The following is a 22,197-nucleotide window of genomic DNA, read 5'->3' on the forward strand; positions in this document are numbered from 1 at the left end:
GGTAGAATGTTTTGTAGATAATTTATGTTAGTATATTAGTTTTTGTTATTGTAAGATATTAATTAGATTTTTTGGAGTTGAAAAATGCATAATATTAGAAGATTTTTAATTGATTTTTAATATTTTAAAAAATTATAAAATGAGTATAAAAGAAATAAAAACATGTAATTAGATAACTGGACTCACTCCTAAAAACCATCTATGTTTTTGGACCTAGATCTAAAAGCCCCAAAAATTAAAGGTGCACAAAAATCGACGGAGGAAAATTTTGTGGTGGTTTTTGGATATTTTTGTCAATTACAACCGACACAAACCTGACATGCATATTAAATAGGCGAGCGCTTTTTAGTCGGGTTGTCGGATATAACCGACACTATTTACTTTATTGTCGGTCATAACTGACACTACTCTGACATCTATAAATGCACCGTTCTGACATATATAAATGCATTGTACTGATAGAAACATAAAAGCTCTGTCCAATTTTAATTTCCTGGCGGTTTTAGTTGAATTTCTGTCGGATATAACCGACAATATTTATTACCTTCAACTACTTCCCATTTTCACTTTAGCTTCTCTTTCCCATTTTCACTTCAGCCATTTTCTGTTCACTTCAGCCGTTCTTTTCCTTCCCATTCTCACTTTTACCCATTTTTACTCCTCTTCTCCTTCCCATTTTCACTTCTACCCATTTTTACTCGTCTTCCCTTTTCCATTTTCACTTCCACCCATTTCTATGGAGGAACAAAATGAGCGTAGGACCCACGGAGCTGCTATTCCGAAGTGGAAAGGGAGACAACTTTGTCTATTTGATTCGACAGGGAAAAGTGTTAGTGAAAATGCCGGTGAATTTTTGAAATTGATAGCCTCAGAGGTTAAGGATCCAAGACGTATTCCATTGAAGGGGGATTGGCGCTTGGTCCTTGAAAATGATAAGGAAGTTTTGTGGGAAAGAATTAAAGTATATATTTTTGTTTTGTACTTCTATATCTCGAGACTATATTTCGAATCTATACTAACATGTTTGTTTTTATGAAAATAGGGGAATATCATATTTCTTGATGAAGACCTTTATAGAATGTATGTGATTCGTAACATGACTCTCCATGTTGTGGATCATGCATACAAGAAATATCGTAATTGTCTGAAAGCGGAGTATTACACCAAAAGACAAAAGCATGAGTGCTTAGAACCTCCCCCTGGTGTGGATGGTGGTCAGTGGGTTGAGATGTTAGAGTATTAGGATAATCCTAAAAGAAAGGTAAAAAATTAATGATTTGATATTTGGTATTGAAATATGTTTGTCTTATAAGGTTTTTTTTTTTACTTTTTAGGAGGTGGCAGACAAAAACAAGTATAATCGGGAGTTAAAAACGATGAACCATACAACTGGTTCAAAAATGTTTGCTCGGGTTCGTGAGGAATTGGTATGTGTTGCTATTTTGTAATATATGTAGTGTTTTTTATTTTTGTATTTATAATCTGGGGGTAATATGTATTCGTTGTTCTCTTTTAACATATTTAAAGAAGCATGGTAAGGAGCTAGATCCCATCTTTTTTTTTCGAGCTACCCATACCCGGAAAAATGACTCTTAGGTTAATGAATCATCATAACAGAGAGGGGTAATGATTTATAACTCTTTTCAGATTATGATTATTTGTATTTAATTCTTATTTATCTTTCTATTTGGATTGATGAATCTGTGTTCTAACACATTATTTAAACACAGAATCTATGTTTATTTGAACCTTGTTTATCTTTTTGTTTTTATGAACCTGATTGATGAATCTGTTTTTATGAATCTTATTTATTTTTCTATATTTCAACTCTTAATAATCTTTTATTATTTTGTTTAAATATTATATTGCAAGACATCTATGGATAGTCAAATTCAGTCAATTGTCAAGTCTGGAGAAGAGGACATCTCTGAGGTTAGAACACAGATTTATGTTGAGCAGATGGGTTTTGAGACTAGAAATAGGGTTCGAGGTTATGGTCATAGGGGTGATACCAGAGATGGTGTCATATGCAAGCTCGTGCTAAGTCTTCCAGGAAATCATCCAAGGATGCATTGGCCAAGGTGGTAGCTGAGAACAACGAATTAAGGAGGATAGAGGAAGAATCCTCCTGAAAGTTGGCGGAGGTAAAGGCTGAGCTTGAGAAATCAAAGACCTTGCAAAAGCAGGTAAACCAGCAGCAGCAGGCGATGAACCAGCAGTTCTTGATGCAACAACAACAAATATTGATGTTGCTTATTTCACAACATATGCAGCGCCCACCACTCAGCCCTCAGACATCACAGCATTCAGCCTCCAGTCAGCCACATGCGCCTGTATATCCCATGCAGCATATGCCGTTTCAGCCGTAGTATCCAATGCCAGTATATCAACCTCAGATGGCTTCTCCCGGTGACTCACATATTTCTCCAGGTGGTTTGAATAATGGATTATCCCCGGGTTTGTTTTCCGGATTGCTGTCGGGTAGTATTGATGGTGATGTGCTGAGGTATTTGGGAGCAAATAGAGGATTTGCAGAAGGCTTTGGATTATAGGGAGGATTGGCAGAAGGCCCTGGAGCACAAGGAGGTTTGGCGGATTCTATTGAATAGTTTGTTGGTTTTCCTTATGGATATGTCTAAGACTTTATCTACGTTGAACAAATGTTTTTTGTCTAGTTATGTATTATGGCGGATTCAGATGACTGTATTGTAGGTTAATTTATATTTACTTTATGTGTTATGGCGGATTCAAAAGACATTATAGTAGGTTAATTTATATTTGAATGCATATTATGTTTGTTACGAGCTTTGATTATTTTATTCACTCTTTAAATTTTTTTTAATTCATTCTATAAAATAAAAAAAACAAATAGAAAGTTTTTTATTTTTTTTAATTATTAATATTTTTCTGTCGATTGTGACCGATGGAAAGTAGTAGATTCTATTTTTTAAAAATTTTTTTGTCGGTTAAGACCGACAGGATGAGGATGTGAATCCTACGATATTATTAATTTTCTGGCGGTCAGGAACGACATTAATTGATATATATCAGACAGTAGTTTAGTATTGATTGTCGGTTATATCTGACACAATTTATGTCAGTTTTAGAATATTTTCTGTTGGAAAATTCATTTCCTGACGCAGCCAATTCTGTTGCTTATTATATCCGCCACTGCGTCCATTTTTTGTCGGATTTTGCTTAATATCTGATAGTAATATATGTTTTTTGTTGGTTATCAAAATGCCACTAATAAATGGTTCCGTAGTAGTGAGAAGACATGTCTTTTGGGTCAACATTATTAAGAATGGTTGTATATCTTCAACTAAAATGAAAGGACTTGATGAATGGGTGCTTTAATGCCTATAAATACCTATTGTGGCATAATGTTTCACACACAATTTCATAAATTTGTTTCTACATTCCTTGCTCTCTTCTCTCTCACATCACATTCATGCAATTTCTTTCTAGTTATTTCTAAGAGAATATAATTCGGTTTTGCTAATCAAATATTCCATACTTTGTTGTATCCTGGAAGTGATTTGCCAAGAACACTTTAGCAAACTCATTTGAGTGGGGGCAAATAACACTTTAAGGAAACGATTCAAGTCGTACCTCAAAGTCATCATTCGGATTATTCTCTATATTTCTATGTTTTAATCTAACAATCTTAAAGTGTTATTATCGTCATGGAGAACAAATCTGATAGGCTTTGAAGAATATCAATCAAGATGTCTACAAGCTAGATAAATTTGATGGATCAAATTTCACCCAATGGAAGGATAAGATGCGTTTCATGCTCATTGTTCTAAATGTCATATATGTGTTGGACTTGAAATTGGAGCCTATTCGTGAACCAAGTGACAAAGACTCGGACAAAATAGTTGATGATCGAAAGAAGCATGAAGAAGATGAATTGGTATGCCAAGGACACATCTTGGGCACATTATCTAATCGATTATATGACCTGTATGCACACATTCAATCTCCAAAGGAAATTTGGGAAGCTCTTGAACACAAGTACACAATAGAGAAAAGAGGTACCGATAAATTTTTAATGTTCAAATATTATGAATTCACTATGTTTGATAACAAACCCATCCTAGACCAAGTTCATGAATTATTGGTTTTGGTCTTAAAGCTTCATGAACTTAAAATAGTTATTCCGGATCCTATGACAGTTGGGGCTATTATGGTAAAATTACCCTAAACATGAAATAACTATAGAAAGAAACTTCTACACATGATGGAAGATATTAGTTTGGAGGATTTACAAAAGGTTACTCAAATTGAAGAGGAAACTCGAAATCGTGATAAGAATTTTGCAAATCAAGATTCCTCTAAAGTTCACATTGTTGAAGGAAACAAATATAAAAAGAACTTCAAAGTCAAAATTGACAAAGAGAAGTTTAAGAAGACCAATTCCAACAACAATCAAAAGAATGCAAATGTTGTCTGCTACCATTGTGGAAAGAAAGGCCATTACATTCGTAATTGTAGACACAGAAAAGCAAGTGAGGAATATGCCAATAAGACCAATAACACAAACATGGTGGAAAATTCTAGTATTGATAATGCATATTGGCATGATTACCGAATTGATGGCAGCGGCAATAAAATCATCCGATTGGTGGCTTGACTTAGGGGCTACTATACATGTGTGCAATGATAAGGCACAATTCAAGACATATGAAGCATTAACGGACAATCAAAAGGTTTTAATGGGGAATCATAATTCTGCCAAAGTTCTAGGAAAAGGAACCGTTGAACTTCAATTTACTTTTGGGAAGAAATTGACATTGCTTAATGTACTACATGTTTCAAAAATTAGAAAGAATCTTGTGTCTGCAAATTTATTTTGTAAGAACAGTATAAAGACTATTCTAGAGTCTGACAAGTTACTAATGTTGAAAAATGGAATGTTTGTTGGTAAGGGGTATTCTTGTGATGGGATGTTCAAACTAAGTATTAATAATAAATTGAATTCTTCTGCTTATATTGTTGAATCTTCCTCTCATTTATGGCATTTACTTTTAGCACATGTAAATTTTAGATCTTTAAAATACATGCGCACACTTGGTTTAATTGCTTGCAATGATGATTACAATGATAAATGTGAAACATGTATTCAAGCGAAAATGACTAAGAAACATTTTCCAACTGCCGAAAGAAATACAAATTTATTAGACTTAATACATTCTGACATATGTGAATTTAATGGTGTTTTAACAAGAGGAGGAAAAAGATATTTTATCACATTTATAAATGATTGTTCTAAGTTCACTTATGTTTATTTATTATCTAATAAAGATGAAGCTTTTGAGTGTTTTAAGCGCTATAAGGCTAAAGTTGAAAACCAAAAGGGAAGGAAAATTAAATGCCTTCGTAGTGATAGAGGTGGTGAATATTTTTCACATGAATTTGATATTTTTTGTGAAGAGTATGGTGTTGTACATCAAAGAACTGCACCATATACACCACAACAAAATGGTTTGGCAAAAAGAAAAAATAGGACACTCATTGAAATGATTAATTCTATGATGATTAATGCTAATACTCCTAAATATTTATGAGGTGAAGCATTGTTTACTGGATGCCATATACACAATTACATCTACAAAGACACATGTGTCACCATATGAAATTTGGAAAGGAAGAAAACCAAATTTGTTATATTTGAGAATATGGGGTTGTGTGGCCTTTTACAAGGCATTGGACCCTAAGAGATCCAAGTTGGGTCCAAGAGAAATTAAAAACATATTTGTAGGATATGCAGAAAATTCAAAGGCATTTAGGTTGCTTAATTTAGACTCAAATCCAGTAGTTGAATCTAGAGATGTCAAATTTATAGAAAATAAATTTTATAACAACTACTCAATGTTTGGACAAGAGAATGATCAAACACCTTTCTCTAATCCAACTACTAGTCATTCTCAAGGTGAGAAAAGAAAATAGTCTGAAACTGTTAATGAACAAAGGAAAAGCCAAAGGGTAAGAAAAGAAAAGACTCTGGGCTTTGATTTTATTTTGTCTCAATCTATTGTATTTTTAGTCGAAGGAAATAGAAAAAAGGTTCTTAAAAAAATACCTATATTGTTGAATGTTGAGGATGGTCCTAAAAGTCTAAGCGAAGCATTGACTTCAAGAGATGCAACCTTTTGGAAAAAGGCTATAGATGATGAATATGAATGATTAATATTTAATTAGACATGGGTTTTAGTAGACTTGGCCCTAGGATCAAAAGCAATAGGTTGTAAGTGGGTGTTTAGAAGAAAATGCAATACAGACGGGTCTATTTAGACATTTAAAGCTAGGCTAGCTGCCAAGGGTTTTAAGTAGAAAAAGGGAATAGACTATTTCGATACATATGTACTAGTAGCTAGGCTCACAAAATTAGAATATTGTTTGCATTGGCATCTTTATATAATTTGCATGTGCATGCAAATGGATGTGAAAACAGCTTTTTTTTTAAATTGTGATTTAGATGAAGAAGTTTATATGGAACAACCAGAAAGGGTTTGTTCTCCCTGGGAATGAAAAGAAAGTTTGTAAATTAGTCAAGTTGTTATATGGATTGAAGCAAGCACCAAAACAATGGCATGAAAAGTTTGATATTGTCATTTATCATATTGATTTAGACATAATAGTGATGATGAATGCATATGCTTTAAATTCATAAATGATTATAGTGTTTATATGTTATCTGTCAACGACTTACTAATTTTTGGTACAAACATGAAAGGTGTATCTGAAACTAAAGAGTATCTAAATTCAAAATTCAAAATGAAGGACTTGAATGAAGTAGATACTATCTTGGGAATTAAAGTAAAGAAGCATAATAGGGGTTACGCTTTGTGTCAGTCACATTATATAGAATAAATTGCTTCTTAAGTTTAAGCATCTACAAATAAAAGAAGCAAATACCCTTCATGACCCTAGTGAAACTTTGCTTTATAATTCTGGTAGGTCTGTTGCACAGCTTGAGTATGCTAGTGTAATTAGAAGTTTAATGTATGACATGCATTGTACCAGGCCAGATATCGCATTTGCAGTAAGCAAACTCTCTAAATACACTAGTCATCTAGGTACTGTTCATTGGAAAGCAATAAATAGAATTTTTGGTTATCTTAAAAGAACTATTAACCCAAGTTTAACTTACTTTGAGTTTCCAACGATACTTGAAGGATATTCAAATGAAAGTTGGATAACAAATGCTAATGATAATAAGTCTACATCAGGGTGGATTTTTACAATTGCCGGAGGAGCAATTTCTTGGGTTTCAAAGAAGCAAACATGTATAGCACATTCAACTATGGAATTTGAATTTATAGCATTAGAGGCAGCAGGTCAAGAAGCGGAATGAGTTAGAAATTTGTTATTGGAAATAAAGTTGTAGCCATAACCAATGTCATCCGTTTCTTTATACTGTGATAGTGAGGCTACTTTGTCTAGAGCATACAATAAGGTATACAATGAAAAGTCTAGACATATTAGCTTGAGACATGAATATGTCAAGCAATTAATAACTGATGGAGTTATTAATATTATTTATGTTAAATCAAGTAATAACTTGGCGGATCCGTTAATGAAAGCACTTTCAAGAGCTTTGGTAGTTAGTACATCTAGTGGAATGGGGCTAAAACCCTTTACTAAAAATTAACCACCAATAATGGTAACCCGACTTTGTCTAGAACATCACTAGTTTAAAAGTTTAATGAGTAATAACAAGTTATTGATAAGTGGTTCTGAAAGCACTGAAAATTAATATATGGCTCATTCCAAGATGATTAGCACACGACTGTTACGTTTAGGAGGATGAGTTTTATCTTTTAATGAGGTTATTTGTAGTTATGTCTGTAGTAGCAAGGACATGGGAAGGAACCTCACCTATATGAACATAAGAAGTGGTGTCGCTTCTATCAAGAGTTGGGTTTTCTCTTGTAAATGTTCATGAAACCAGGATGAAGCACAAGGCCATAATAATGCTTAATTAGTTCAAAAATTTCTTTAAGGAAATAAGACATAGTCATGTGTATAGTGGTTCCAGTTTTAACATAAGAATAGTTGGTTTAAACTTAGGTCACCATTGCATTTGTTATAACTTTGAATTACTTACACTAATTAAAGGTTTAATTCGAAAGACACTTTTATTGTATGCATGATTATATTGGTATGCTTGTGATTAATTAAAAAGAGAGAAGTATTGTAATACCATTTATTATATATTCTTAAAATAGGGAAGGATTGTTGAATATTTCAAGAATATATATACATGATTTGGTGTTGCATTGTGCAACATGTGTGTGGTGCTGCAGCGCGCAGAAAGTTACAGTCGGCAACCTTTTGTATATCTTGTTGAATGGTTACAACTTTTAGTTAAAAGACATGATGCTTACTCAAATTGTATGAGTAGAATTAAAAGATCTAATTAGTCAATATTTATTTTCTAAACATTCTAAATAGAAGACATGTCTTTTAGGTCAATATTATTAAAAAGGGTTGTATATCTTCAACTAAAATGAAAGGACTCGATGAACGGGTCCTTTAATGCCTATAAATACCTATTGTGGCATAATGTTTCACACACAATTTCATACATTCCTTGCTCTCTTCTCTCTCCATTACATTCATACAATTTTTTTCTAGTTATTTCTAAGGGAATATAATTTGGTTTTGCTATTCGAATATTCCATACTTTGTTGTATCTTGGAAGTGATTTGCCAAGAACACTTAAAGCAAACTCATTCGAGTGGGGACAAATAATACTTTAAGGAAACGATTCAAGTCGTACCTCAAAGTCATCATTCAGATTATTCTCTCTATTTCTACATTTTAATCTAACACTTATAAGCACATGTAATATTCCTTCTTTTTTTTCATTGTGAGATTCATATTCTCAACAACCAATAAGGGTTTACAATGTTAGCAACTTTCTTCCTTGACGGTATTGTGTCTCCGTTGCTTTTAGGTGCGATGAGAGACGGGAAGAAAGAGAGAGCAGAGGAAGAGAAAGAGAGAGTGTTGACGGAAAGAACGAAGTGAAAGAAAAAAAAAATATAGAGAAGAGGATGAAGGATGGAAAGAATCGCTGGGTCCTAGAAAGGGGTTTTTTTTTTTTTTTTTTTTTTTTCTCTCTCTCTTTTTTTGGGTAAAGTTGGTTAATAATAAATTATAGAAAGGATAGAATTGGCAAATAATAAATATTATAGGGACATGATAAATTAACTTGATTAGCTAAATTAGTTTTTTTTAACACTATTTATTTTCTAAATGGTAATACTAAAGAGACTAAATTTATGAACAAAATTTTGGAAACTAAATGAAATGCAAGTTAATGATTGGTTATAACTTAAGCATTGATAAACGTGTTCATTTCTAATTGTAACACATTATTTAATTTGTAAAATTTATCTATAAATTTAATTTTCCAAGTATTATCCTAAATTAACAAAAATTTAACATTTGCTGTTAGATACTCTAATCGAGACAACTGTAGATTTGGATATATTAATTCTTGGGTGCAGGTGAATCACTGTGTTGTAGGAGAAATTTTGATTGTAATGGGAATACGAATGGTATATTACGTGTGTTTTTACGTAAGTTGTGAGAAATTTTATTTTTTAAGTTATTAACTTTTTAATACATATATCTTACCATTTGTATAGTGATATGTGGTATACCATCTCGTGTGCAAATCACACTGAAAAATCTCTCGTGTTGTAGGTTTAAAGCTGTTATTCTAATGATTGTCTTTGAGTTGAGCGATGTGCCTGGTTTCTGATCCTTAATAATTATAAAACTAATTAATCTCTTGTGATTAGATAAAATACAAACTGATCATATCTCTTGATTATATATTTCAATTAAATACTATTTGCGTTGCAGGACTTGTCTGGGGAGGCATCTCTTTCACAACATTGGCTAAGGGCACTGGGATTTGTTGGGCACGCCTCAAAACCTAAGCGCAACAGCAGCACTTCGGTTTCTGCGTGTGAAAGAGAGATTCTTAAATTCTTCAAATTATTTCTTTTTAAAATTTTCCAAATGTACTTGCAGCTGTAGTATATACTGATGGGGAATGTGAAGGCAAGTTCATATTCTACCAAACAGAAGCTTAGCCTTGCTGCCGTAGATAATTTGTGTGTTCGAAGAGCTTTTTCCTTTTCTTTGAAACAGTGCTTCTCTTTCTGTTGGCTTTTGCTTTTTCTTCAAAAGAACACAAGTTGTAGTTAATCTCCGCAGCTCTTGAGTACCTCTTTCTGCAGCCTGCAGGTCAGAAACTCAAACTTGATCACTCTCAGTCATATAGATTTGTTCATTGTCTTTATGTTTTACTGTTACTGCAAAATCATGCATGCAATTGGGTTTTTGATATTGTTTGGAGTGCTGAGGATTGTGCTTTGGTTAAAATAGTGTCATCCTCCGTGTAATTTAGATTAATTTAGATTATTTTGGAGGCTGGTTTTCATATGTTGCATGAATTTTAAGAGTAATTCAGTTTGCAGTTCATAACTTCATTAGTTCTTTAAATTTATAATTTGAATTATCTCACAAGTTGATGATGTAATCACTTGAAAGATATTTTTTGTATCTATTTTCCTTAAGGAGAAAGTGAGTATATTTCACTGCATAAGGAAGAGCATTTTATTTTTTACTCAAACTGACAATTAAATTTAACAAATAAGACAAACCGATACAACAATTGAGAAATTGATCTTTATTCAAGAGAGGTGACCTTCGGACTCTCTTTTTCTTCTTCAACACTCATTCATTTTTTCTCTAGCGATATGATTGAATAAATAAAAAAAGAATTAATAGACAAAAATAAGAAAAAAAAGACCTTAGAAAGAGAAAACAAGAATGTAAAAATTACAACACTTTTTTTGAAAACTATAAAGAATGTCACACTAGAATTTTCTTTTCCTCAAATGTAAAAGAAAACAGAAGCTATTTCTATTTTAATTACCAGCAATTACTATTTGCAACTGTATATTGTTGTGATGTCGTCATCTGGGATTTTGGGAAGTAGGTAACTTGAACAGAAAAATAATGTTTAATTACCACTTAAATGAAATGGGCAAAAAACAAGACAAAACTCAACAGTAGGTAGCTGAGAAAAATCAGAAGCAGCATAAAATAATTTACAAAGAATTAATTAGGCGTACATGATAGGGTAGTAGTAGTTCTGTGCTGCTGATATAAGTGAGGCCTTTTGAAGCTGGAAGATATTTTTGTTGTGGTCCAAAATTGGCTGAAGCAAGAAGTGGAAAAAGAAGCAGACAAATTACACAAAAAGCAGTTTGCTGATATAATCAATTTGTATTGGCGTTTGGAACTCATCATAGCAAGTGCTCTCTTTGTTTCTATGCATAATACAAACCATCATATTTCTAGGACATTATTCCTTCCTTCCTATCTAAATACATTTTCTGCTTTTTTTTCTTCATTTGGCAGATATTCATATTTCAGCACAAAAGTGTCAGACTTTCAAAATTCAGGATATATTCTTGCAGAAGGTTGCCAAATAAAGCTTCTACGTATGGAGAAGCTTCTCAAGCCATATGATAAGGAGTACATGAGGATGGCCATTTTAAAGCACGAAGAAACTTTCAAAGAGCAGGTAAGAATTCCACAGTAGTGATTTTCCAGTTCCGCTTTCTCCTTTTGTACTCCTCCCCTTTGGTCCCTTCATTCTCCTTTGATTTGTTCAGTCTAAAGGCCGATCGACTTCCATAATTCTATTCTAGCCTATTCACTTCTTTCTTTTATTAGCTTGTTTCTAAACTTGAGTTAGTGCTGCAGGTATATGAACTTCATAGGCTATATCATTTGCAGAAGATATTGATGAAAAGCTCCATTGGAAAAAGAAGGCCCAATGGACAGAAACAAGAGAGTTGGGATTTAAATTATCATCACAACCAAGAGGCACAATTTAACCCACAAAGGAAACTAGATTTAGAACAGCCTGCAGCAGCAGCAGCAGCAGGAGAGTACGTTGCAGACACAGAAGGGGATGATGGGGTGCTAGAGATCATAGATGAGAGTGAGATTGAGTTGACTCTAGGCCCCACCAGATACAACAACAACAGCAACAACAGCAACAAAAGCAGCAGCAGCAACAGAAGGAAGAGAGGAGGAGAGGCAGCGGCACTAACACTATCAGATTCAGCAGGTCCAAGTAGTTTCTCATCTTCTTGTTCTACTGGATCAAGCCATACAATAAACAGGAGAAGTAGTTTCTCCAGGAGGACCAATCAAAGTACTATACATGAGCAGTTGCTGCCTGCTGACATGGCATCAGGAGGGTACAGAAGAAGTGGAGGGGATAAAATCAGCAGCAGCAATGTTAATGGTGGAGAAGAACAGTTGAGACAGGATGAGAGGCTAAAACTGCCTCCTTGGCTTTTCCAAGTTTTGAGTTTGAACATGACTTGATTTGATATGGATATGATATGATTTTTAGACCTCTTCTTCTTACTTATTGACTAATATGTGATTGATGATGTTTGGGTGGGATTCTAATTAGCTGGTTAATTTTGTAGTGTGATGGGTGGAGTTTGTATAAAGATCATCATTTGCCTCCTTTGCTTTATTTCCTTGTTCACTTTTATAAAGAAATGTAATGAATATGATGAAATGGAGATGTGTAGCCACCAAGGTATTCTACCGTGTAAAAGGGCGTTACGAGACAGATAAAGAAAGAGAGATATACTACTGATTCTACTACACTCAAGACTTTGCTCTAATCGCTTTGACCAAGAGAGAGTTTCTTGTCACTAATTTTCTGCATAGCAAGCATCTATTGAATGAGCATGCATGTTTTGAACACGTGATAAACATGTAGCTTACAGTTTGCTGACAAAAGTAGATTGTCTTGTCAAACCTTATCAATGTTTCCATGTGTAACCAAACATCCTGTAGAGTCTAGACGCAAGCTCAAATGTTTTCTAGTAACATTGTCGAAAGGGGAGTAACGGAACGTTTAGATACCTGAAATAAGTATTGGAATTATTCCGATTACTGATTTTCTCTAAGTTTATTAACATACGGAGTAACTGGTGATGGAAGGATTCTGAGGGGGGATGTACTTAAGCATACAGTTAACTGTTATCCATGATCAGGATAAGAAGCGACCAAATGTAGATTTTTTTTTTCTCTCCTGGTGACTTTTCACCTGGCCGGTTGCATTGCACCTGATCAGCATCACAATTTGTAAAGATAATGGTTATAATTGTGGGAGAAAGTGGAAATCTGAGGAGTCTAAAGTTCTATGCTACTGAGGTGATATTTAACAAACGATATTATCTACACTAAGAGTTATTGAGGGGGGCTAAACCTTACAATAGACTAGCTAATTCTCAATGACTCATATATTCCCGATATTATCTTATCATCAATTCACAAAAACTCAAAGTAAACAATAACGTCAAACTTTTGGGCTTGGTTAAGTTCATGAGTCCTTTTTATGGAGTCACATATAATAGAAAGCATCTCTTCACTTGGGGTTCCATGATAAATTTACCTCCGACATTATCAACATGCTGCACTGCTAGTCTGTCTGTCTAGCTATTCTTTAACTTTTTCAAAGGCTCTTTATCACGAAGGGTTTTAATAATTTGAGGACGGACCCCACAGACAGCAATGGTCTGGTACAGAAGGTCTAGTTTTTGGTTTGAGGACAGGGTCCTGGTTGGACCATTACTCATTGCTTAGGACTTGAACCAACCTGCATTACAAAGAGAAGAAACTGTTTGAAATATTTGAAACAGAAGGATGCATGTGGCTGTGGACTAAACTTTTTGGAGGTTAAGATATACTGTATGTTTACTTATTACGAACGAGTCAATCATAAACTGGGATGAGCAAGATTCTTGGTTTTTCATGTATTGGATTACAGATTGCATTGAATGCCTTATAAACCAAGGGAGTGATTCTCACACTTTTTTACTCATGATTCTCACACTTTTTTACTCATTTTGCACGCCCTATTGATTTTTGACCTTTAGATTGAACAAATCAAATAATAATTAAAGGATAAAAATAAACAAGAGTGAGCAGAAAAAGAAAAAAAATGTGTGAAAATCCCGAGTTCGTTACAAATTAGAGGATGTAAACAAATAAGATGTCCTTCTATACTAAAATTAGTTGGAACGATGTACGCTTAATCTTTTGCCTAGTTGACGCCCTCTTTAGTAATACGGTATGTAAGCTTAGAACAAGTTTTGCCAACACACCATTGCCATTTAATACTGATTCCAGATAAGTAAACACGTTATAAGAATCTACGCCTTTTCTATTTCTTTCTTTAATCTCTTTCTTGATGACGAAATGCACGAAACTAGTTGGAGATTACATGGATATAGCAATCAAATTTTACCACAAACATTCATACATACACACATATTGTCAATACTTCAAAGCAAGCGCATTAATACCAGTTTTTCCTAGAAAGTAAAACTGAAAAAGATTATACTCTGCCTCTCCAGTTTTATACTCAATGCGCCTTTGAATCATGTAATCTTATTCAAAGCAGTATGACATCACACAAAGCACAAGAAAGATACAACAATTAGAGATTCAAGCCACAAATTTTCTCAAGCCTCAGAAACAAAGCAAAGGCAAACAAAGCAAAGGCATTGGAATTTATGTTTCTCACAGAGCATTATAGAGCTCAGTAACACACCGATGCTTCAGGAAATCGAATGCCGCCGATCTTTCGCAGATTTGGTCCGGCCTTTGGTACCAGTGGGTGTCACTCCATCTGCACGCACAAAGGGAGAAATCTTCCCAAGCCTTTTCGACACCAAGTTCATAAATGATTTTCGAGGCAGAGGAGGTTTGTCAGCAGATATTGGAGTGTTTCCCATTGGACTGCTCATTGCTGTTCTCGCAGTAGACGTTTCGAGTTCTTTCAGTTTCATCCTCATCTTCCCCAACTCTATTTTTAGCTCCTCATTTTGTCTACGCAAGATGGTGAGCTCATCAGGAACCATGTGGACATCAGTGGAGTATACGCTCCCTTTGGAAGGAAGAACAGAGGATTCACCACCTATGTTGCCATTCATTACATCTCGAAGGCGCTGCTGCTCATAGTATAGCACTTGGACCACAGTGTGAACAGGAAGGCGGTCATTCTGTGCAGCGTGAGCGGAGGCCTCTCGTGAAAGCTTCTGGCAGTCCATCATACTGCACACTTTCTTTCTCTCCATATCACTTAGAGCAGGATGAGCCTGTGAAATATTTAAAGTTAAGTGGTGAACTAAAGAAATTTAATTAAGAAAATGACATATAAATTCAGCTGAGAGGTTTTGATCCCATGACAAATTTCGTGTGTGGCTTAAAACAGAAGGGTAGAGATTTTCACATGCGTTTTCTCATTCTTCACTCCTTTCACTTGTTTCTCTCCTTTCATTCTGCTTTGATTTATACAATTTAAAGGCTAGAAAAAATAGGGAGAGGTGCAGGCGGAGAAAAGGGAGCTACCAAAGTTACTACCCTGCATAAAAAGCCTATATAACCGTTGCAAATACATACGATTCAATGTTAAGAAAGTTATACACAAGAACGTGCACCTTTAGGTAGATATCAATGGCTCTATACATGCCATCTTCTGTTGCCCTTGATTGTTCTGGAATAAGTTCAGCAATGCCAATGAACTTAGAGACAGATATGTTGCGGTCAATGGCTATTTCAGCCAGGTAGTTCTCCATTAGCTTTCCAACGCGTTCCATGTCAGTTAGTTCAGGAGAAACAAAATCATCCTCTGAATTATATCCCAAACGGCTCCCCTCCGTTTCATATTCAAGGTAATTCGTCATGATCCTTCGCACAGTCTCCACATCGAGCAAAGTGTCCCCAGTAAAGGAATATGATGGAATCAAGAGATCATCTAAAACAGCCTGTGCCAACTGCAACCCCATTCTTTTCTCCAAATCTAGCTGGCAAGCAACCGTTGTTTCAAGGGTTTTCGCAGCACGAAGAAGCATGGAAAGAAAGCTGACTGACATTGCATTTTTCTCCCTTGGCAGAAGACTCACAATTGTTTCTAAGACAACCCTCTTCTCGTGTCGCAGCTCGATTTTCGTCCTCCCCTTTCCAAATATTTCCTATGCCAAAAGAGGATTTATATGTCAAGACATGAGCTATAAAACTGAAAAATATGACATTGTGGAGTGAGATCTCACCAAACCTCGTAGCGATTTTTGTGCATATAGCATGAGTACTGGTCCAAGAGCATACTGCTTAAACCCTCTTGCCAACATTGCAATCATAACGCGTTGGAAGATATCAATTCTAAGAACAGTTAAGTCTTCAGCCCACCAATCCACAACAGGCTTTGGATGAGACACAGCTGAAAAAACTGCACCCTCATTGCCACCATCAGTCCGACCGGACACACTGAACTGGCCCTCTTTGTAGGCCATAAAAGCAATTGCATCTATGCACCGGCTCACTAATTTTACCTTCTCCGCCATTGGGAGGAAATTTTCTGACATGTGCAAAACAGTAACTGCACCTGCTAGGCTTTTCAATGCCACTTCATTCAAGTATGCATCAGCTCTTTCCACAAGGTTTCCAACCGCGTAGTCCTCAGTCATCAGAAGATACTCAGCCACGCATCGCAGCATTGCGATGTTTCCTGTGCTTAACTCGAAATTTATTCCATAACAGAATTTTGCTGCAAACTCAAACGCTTCTGATCCACCCGGAACATCAAAGAGCTCAATGACAGATAGATCAGCAGCATAACTAGATTCTGATATCAGTTTCCTTATGTGTCCACACTTGGAAATTAAAGGGAACTGCAATTTTAATAAGTATTGTTTCAATCCAATAATTTGTTAGCCTCTCCATGTTTGTTTAGTTCAGCCGTATATTAAAAAACCAAAACTTAGTCACAATAATTTTAATATGAACCAAATAATTGTTGTTAGTGCTATTGGTCGCATAATTTGATATGTGAATCAACACCAATGTATTAAAAGCGTGAGGCGTGGGCGAGACGTCCGAGGGATAACCCGGCCCAAGCATCAGGCGAAGCTTCACGGGACCTAAATTTTTTAATATATACAGTGAGCGTACACATATATTATATTAAAAGGAAAACTAATGAAAAGAGCTTGAAAACTTTGAATTTTAATGATAAGAACAAAATAAAGGGTAAAGTGAATAGCACCAGGATTGACTTTAGTGTAAAAATGTGGTTTTTCGTTAAAGTGAACAGTACCATGGGTTTTTCGTTAAAACTCCCATTATTAAATTAAAAAAAGAAGAAGATTATTAATCAATAATCACCCTAAGCATACACATATATTATAAATATATACAGACATATATATACATATATTATATATATATATATATATAATAGAGGATGAAAAACATAATGAGCACACATGTAACAATGCACGCAGACAACACACACATCCATTATATAAAAAAATAAAAATCAGAAAAAAAAAGGCACAGTGACAATAGTGCAAGGAAGAGGTATGAGGCAATTAAAACCCTACCCAAAATTTGGGTTTGGGAGTTTGAAAAAAAAAAAAAATAAATAAATAAATAAACACCCTGAGGCGCACCTAGGCGGCTCTGGCAAAGCCTTCCACCCACTCCTTCAAAACAAAGGCGGCAACCCTCATGCCTAGTCTCAAAGGACGCCTAGACGCGCCTTGAGACGAGCCTTTTAAAACATTGATCAAAACTACAAATTACCTTGTGCAATGAGAAGGAAACTCCTCCAACATTAATACTAATATCGCTCGGAATCTCCTGCGAAAAAATCCTGCAAGTTTCAAGATACATCCATTATTGTTTATACCTATATTTTAGGAGAAATCATCTACGAGAGAGAGAAAACTATCTCATTCGCAGAGAGCGTTTATCTGTGGATCCTGGCTAGGTTCTACGTTGGAATTCCTCTCCCGAAACACTGCTTGTACCAAAAACAGAAACAATTAAAGAGAGAAAGAAAAAGATGGGACCAAACCATTCACTAGTTCTCTTCAAGGCAGAAGAAAGAAGCTCCTTCTTCTTGGAGGACATGCTGGCAGTGGTGGTGGTGGTGGGTGCAGTACTCTCCCCGCCAGATTCGATATCCGCCATGGCAGTACGTTACAGTGGAAGCTTTATCATGTTCAGTCCTCCACCTCCATCTTATAGTAAAGCAAATGATAGGAGGGAGAGAGGGTGCGGGAGGGAGGGAGGGAGGGAGTGAGGGAAGGAGAGGGGGGGAGAGAGAGAGAGAGAGAGAGAGAGAGAGAGAGAGCTGCTGCAATTTTACTGTGGTGAAGCAAAAACCCTATAGGCTCATAGCACACTAGCACGTACGGTATTTTCAGTACATTTTTGTTTCCCTCTGACCTATTATTCAAACTTTCTTTTTATACATAAGGAAAAAGGAAACCATGATTCCGCAATAATGAGAGCACAAAATTTTGAAGCTCTAATAATAAACCTGCCTTATCCAGCTTCAACCCTCACAAGTAATCATCAGACTTAATGAATTACCCAAAACGGCCTTCCTTTTTGGGGGAGAAAATAGAGTGAATACAAATCGAGGGGTAGGAGGAGGGAACTGAACCAGTGGCATTTGTGATATTATTAGGAGGATGATGGGTAAAAGGAAAACATAAAGATGTAGGGTTATGGTGTGTGTTGTGCATGGGCACATGGGGAAGGGGAAGTTGGGTCGAGAGGATGGCTTTTGCATGTTTTTAGTGGCGGCTAACGGTACGAAAACCCACTTGGGACGTGGGAGAAGAAACACTAATCCCATCCACAAAAAGTTACCCCATCTGCCTAAACCCTTTCTTTTTATATGCTTTTATTATTTATTTCTACTTCAAAATTCATGAGGCCAATAGTAACATTCCTTTCGTATTGGATGAATTAGTAGGGTGATTTGCCTAACATATTGGCTTTTGTTGGGGCTTCTTCTTGATAAAACCTAGATTGCCACCTCTAAACTAGATAGAAATAGAAGAAGAATAATTATTAATGATTATTTGGAGAATTTATGTGGCGTATCAATTCAATCATGCAATAACGGGTAATCAACTAATCTGTGGATTTCGAACAGCTTCCGCAAATTTCCTCTTGTAATATCGTTTCATAATTCTACATGTATCAATCAAACAAAAGAAAAACGCAACTAATTAATATCAAACAAACAAAAGAAAAACGCAACTAATTAATCTCTTTATCAATTAATAAACTCATATTAATTTTAAGCATGTAATCAAATTAGCACAAGATATCAACTAATTATCACTAAGAAAGTTTTATCCACCCAGACGACTACGGGTTCTCTCGAGGCTCTCCAGCCAATTTTCAGTGTCCATGGGATCAACTGACCCAGTTTGAAGAGAAATTTTTCAGTGTGATTGAAACACGGGATGGTACACCATGTATCGTTGTACAAATTGTGGGATATGTGTGTTAAAAAGTTAATAACTCAAATCATGGGATGGTACATGTGTCGTTGTACAAATTGTGGGATATATGTGTTAAAAAGTTAATAACTTAAAAAATACAATTTCCCACCATTTATATAAAAACATGTAGTGTACCACCCGTGTTCCGGTCACAATATAAAAATTCTCCAGTTTGACCCCTTTGGATCCTCCCCTGGTCCAACTAAAATCCTTTTTTCCATTTTCTTTCTTTTCTTTTACACGCTGATAAAAGAAGATAACCTTTACAATCTGAAACCTCACCGTCAAAAACCTGGAATTCCTAAACAAAAACATCTAAGAGAGATTAACGGAGCCTCTTTATTTTTCCTTTCCTGGTAAATTTTAGCAGGCATATCAGGAAGAAAGTGTAGACATCAAAATTTCGGTGAAATAAATGTTGACCAAAAATTAAAATTTCAACGCTCACATATCACATAAATTTTACATGTAGCGTGTGACTCAACGAAAAATCGAAATAAATTGGAAAAGTCATCAAATAGGACACGTGTCAATACCTGGCAGAAATGATTTATTTCATCTGATTATTTAAATCCAAAAATCAAGTTTTGGAATTCTATAAATAGGAGGCCAAGACATTCATTTTGGAGGAGGAAGGAAGAAAGAAAGAAGCCTTGAAACTCTAAAGCTCTCAAGCAAACCCCGAAGAATCAAGAAAGCACTTTTCGTTCATCGTTCATCATTCATCAACCTTCAAGATCAAGCCCCAACGCCCTTGAAGAACTTCCACCAACTCAAGATCAAGCCCCGACGGCCCTTGAAGATCCGTTCATCCTAAGATCAAGCCCCAACGGCCCCTTTGGATCAACAACCTCAACAAATCCACACATCCGTTCATCCTTCAAGATTAAGCCCAGAAGCCCTTGAAGATCCGTTCATCCTAAGATCAAGCCCCAACGGCCCCTTTGGATCAACAACCTCAACAAATCCACACATCCGTTCATCCTTCAAGATTAAGCCCAGAAGCCCTTGAAGATCCGTTCATCCTAAGATCAAGCCCCAACGGCCCCTTTGGATCAACAACCTCAACAAATCCACACATCCGTTCATCCTTCAAGATTAAGCCCAAAAGCCCTTGAAGATCCGTTCATCCATCAACCTTCAAGATCAAGCCCAACGCCCCTTGAAGATCCATTCATCAGCTGTGCATCCTTAGATCAAGCCCCGACGGCCCTTTGGATCAACAACTCATCCACAAACCCACACCCTACGAAGATAGAATCAGAGGACCAAATTACAAAGAGATTGTAACCCCAAAATCATTAATACAAAAAAAAAATCATTAAACACAAAAAATATTATTTTGTACACGTATTCTTGTCGCTTGTTTCAGGAATTTCTCGTGTTTACAAATTTGGCACGCCCGGTGGGATTATCTCTACCTCTCATCTCTATCCTCAAATCATCAAAAAACGCAAATGGCATCAAGAAAGGATCAAGCTGTTCCTGCAATCAAAGCAAAGAACAAGAACATCATCGCCGCAAGTGGTGATATTTCGGGCATCATAACCCGAAGTAAGGCAAGAGATCTTTTTGCCGCGGCTTCCGCCCCTGCATTAACTCTGTCAAAGGAACAAGAGCACCTGAGGTACGAGCCTGTGATCACCCTAGCCTCGCTAAGGGCATCAAAAGGGGAGAGCCCAAGGAAATACTCAGAGTCCCTACTCTCCGACGCTGATTCAAGCGGCAGTACAACCATGCAAGTCATGACCACTGGAGCAACTTCAATCGAGGAGCAGCTAGCTCAGATGAATGAAGCAATTGCAAAGCTCACACGGACTGTGGAAGAGAAGGACTTGCAGATTGCCGCACTCGTCAACCAACTAGATGCGCAGCTCGACGTGAAAGTCGACCCAATTGTTGGCCTATTAAAGAAAGAAGGCGACGAAGAAGAGGAGCCTCCAGCAGAGAAAGTCGAAGAGAAGCTGAAACTAGACCAAGCAACGGCGTCCATGGGATCTCTCTCTATCCAGCAACTACAGGAGATGATTGCAAGCACTATCAAGACACAGTACGAAGGAAGCTCGCATGACTCCGTACTGTACTCAAAGCCTTACTCCAAGAAGATTGATGCTTTGAAGATGCCAAGGGGTTATCAGCCCCCAAAATTCATGCAGTTCGATGGAAAAGGCAACCCGAAGCAACATGTCGCCCATTTCATTGAAACTTGCAACAATGCTGGGACAGAGGGAGACTACCTCGTCAAACAGTTCGTGCGTTCGCTGAAAAGTAACGCTTTTGACTGGTACACTGACCTCGAACCTGAGTCTATCAACAGTTGGGACCAGCTAGAAAGGGAATTCCTCAACCGTTTCTACAGCACTCGTCGTACTGTAAGCATGCTAGAGCTGACCAGTACGAAACAGTGGAGAGATGAACCTGTCGTCAACTACATAAATAGATGGCGCTCCTTAAGTCTGGATTGCAAAGATCGGCTTTCTGAAACCTCTGCCATTGAGATGTGCGTTCAAGGCATGCACTGGGGGTTACATTATATCCTCCAAGGCATAAAACCCAGAACATTCGAAGAGCTAGCAACTCGTTCCCACGACATGGAGCTGAGTATCGCTAATCACGGGAAAAAGGAGCCGATTACTAACTTCAATAAGGATAAAGTATTCGCCCCAAATGTAGACAAGACCGGGAAGAAGCCCGCTAAGGAAGCTTTCACCGTCAACACTACCCCCATCAAGACCTCCTCAGCGCCCATCAAGACCTCCTCAAT

General features: G+C 36.3%; 2 protein-coding genes across 5 annotated transcripts; one reads left to right on the top strand and one right to left on the bottom strand.

Annotated features, from left to right (window-relative positions):
* Positions 1-9,893: 9,893 nt before the first annotated feature.
* Positions 9,894-12,658, top strand: LOC103967739. 3 transcript variants are annotated; one of them, XM_009381034.3, is made up of 3 exons: positions 9,894-10,269; positions 11,452-11,617; positions 11,800-12,658. In XM_009381034.3, exons 2-3 carry the CDS (start codon positions 11,537-11,539, stop codon positions 12,430-12,432), a joined length of 714 nt encoding a protein of 237 aa, XP_009379309.2. In that variant the 5' UTR covers positions 9,894-10,269; positions 11,452-11,536; the 3' UTR covers positions 12,433-12,658. The 3 variants fall into 3 exon arrangements, with proteins under 3 accessions (XP_009379309.2, XP_048438015.1, XP_018507964.2); XM_048582058.1 differs by lacking the exon at positions 9,894-10,269 and adding an exon at positions 11,199-11,341; XM_018652448.2 differs by lacking the exon at positions 9,894-10,269 and having other exon boundaries at positions 11,209-11,617.
* A 1,843-nt stretch (positions 12,659-14,501) lies between these two features.
* LOC103967740 (BTB/POZ domain-containing protein SR1IP1-like) lies at positions 14,502-18,419 on the bottom strand. Of its 2 annotated transcripts, XM_009381035.2 has the most exons (5): positions 17,987-18,419; positions 17,713-17,782; positions 16,182-16,799; positions 15,570-16,103; positions 14,502-15,227 (listed from the first exon to the last, which is right to left on the bottom strand). In XM_009381035.2, the coding sequence occupies exons 1-5, from the start codon at positions 18,100-18,102 to the stop codon at positions 14,688-14,690; spliced, it is 1,878 nt and encodes a 625-aa protein (XP_009379310.2). In that variant the 5' UTR covers positions 18,103-18,419; the 3' UTR covers positions 14,502-14,687. The 2 variants fall into 2 exon arrangements, with proteins under 2 accessions (XP_009379310.2, XP_048438005.1); XM_048582048.1 differs by lacking the exon at positions 17,713-17,782 and having other exon boundaries at positions 17,987-18,418.
* Positions 18,420-22,197: the final 3,778 nt, after the last annotated feature.

This window comes from the organism of the source record quoted next, unplaced genomic scaffold (genome assembly GCF_019419815.1).
Source record: "Pyrus x bretschneideri cultivar Hongxiangsu unplaced genomic scaffold, Pyrus_bretschneideri_v1 Contig18, whole genome shotgun sequence".
In the NCBI taxonomy this organism is placed as follows: domain Eukaryota; kingdom Viridiplantae; phylum Streptophyta; class Magnoliopsida; order Rosales; family Rosaceae; genus Pyrus; species Pyrus x bretschneideri.

Bases quoted from the DNA above. Each gene is read 5' to 3' on its own strand.
- LOC103967739 (XM_018652448.2), top strand. From the start codon at position 11,363: ATGCATAATACAAACCATCATATTTCTAGGACATTATTCCTTCCTTCC. The intron at 11,618-11,799 runs GTAAGAATTCCA...TTAGTGCTGCAG, and splicing joins AAGAAACTTTCAAAGAGCAG to GTATATGAACTTCATAGGCT.
- LOC103967740 (XM_009381035.2), bottom strand. From the start codon at position 18,102: ATGGCGGATATCGAATCTGGCGGGGAGAGTACTGCACCCACCACCACC. The intron at 17,783-17,986 runs GTTTGGTCCCAT...TGAAACTTGCAG, and splicing joins TTGAAGAGAACTAGTGAATG to GATTTTTTCGCAGGAGATTC. The intron at 16,800-17,712 runs GTAATTTGTAGT...TTAAAATTGCAG, and splicing joins TTTCCTTCTCATTGCACAAG to TTCCCTTTAATTTCCAAGTG.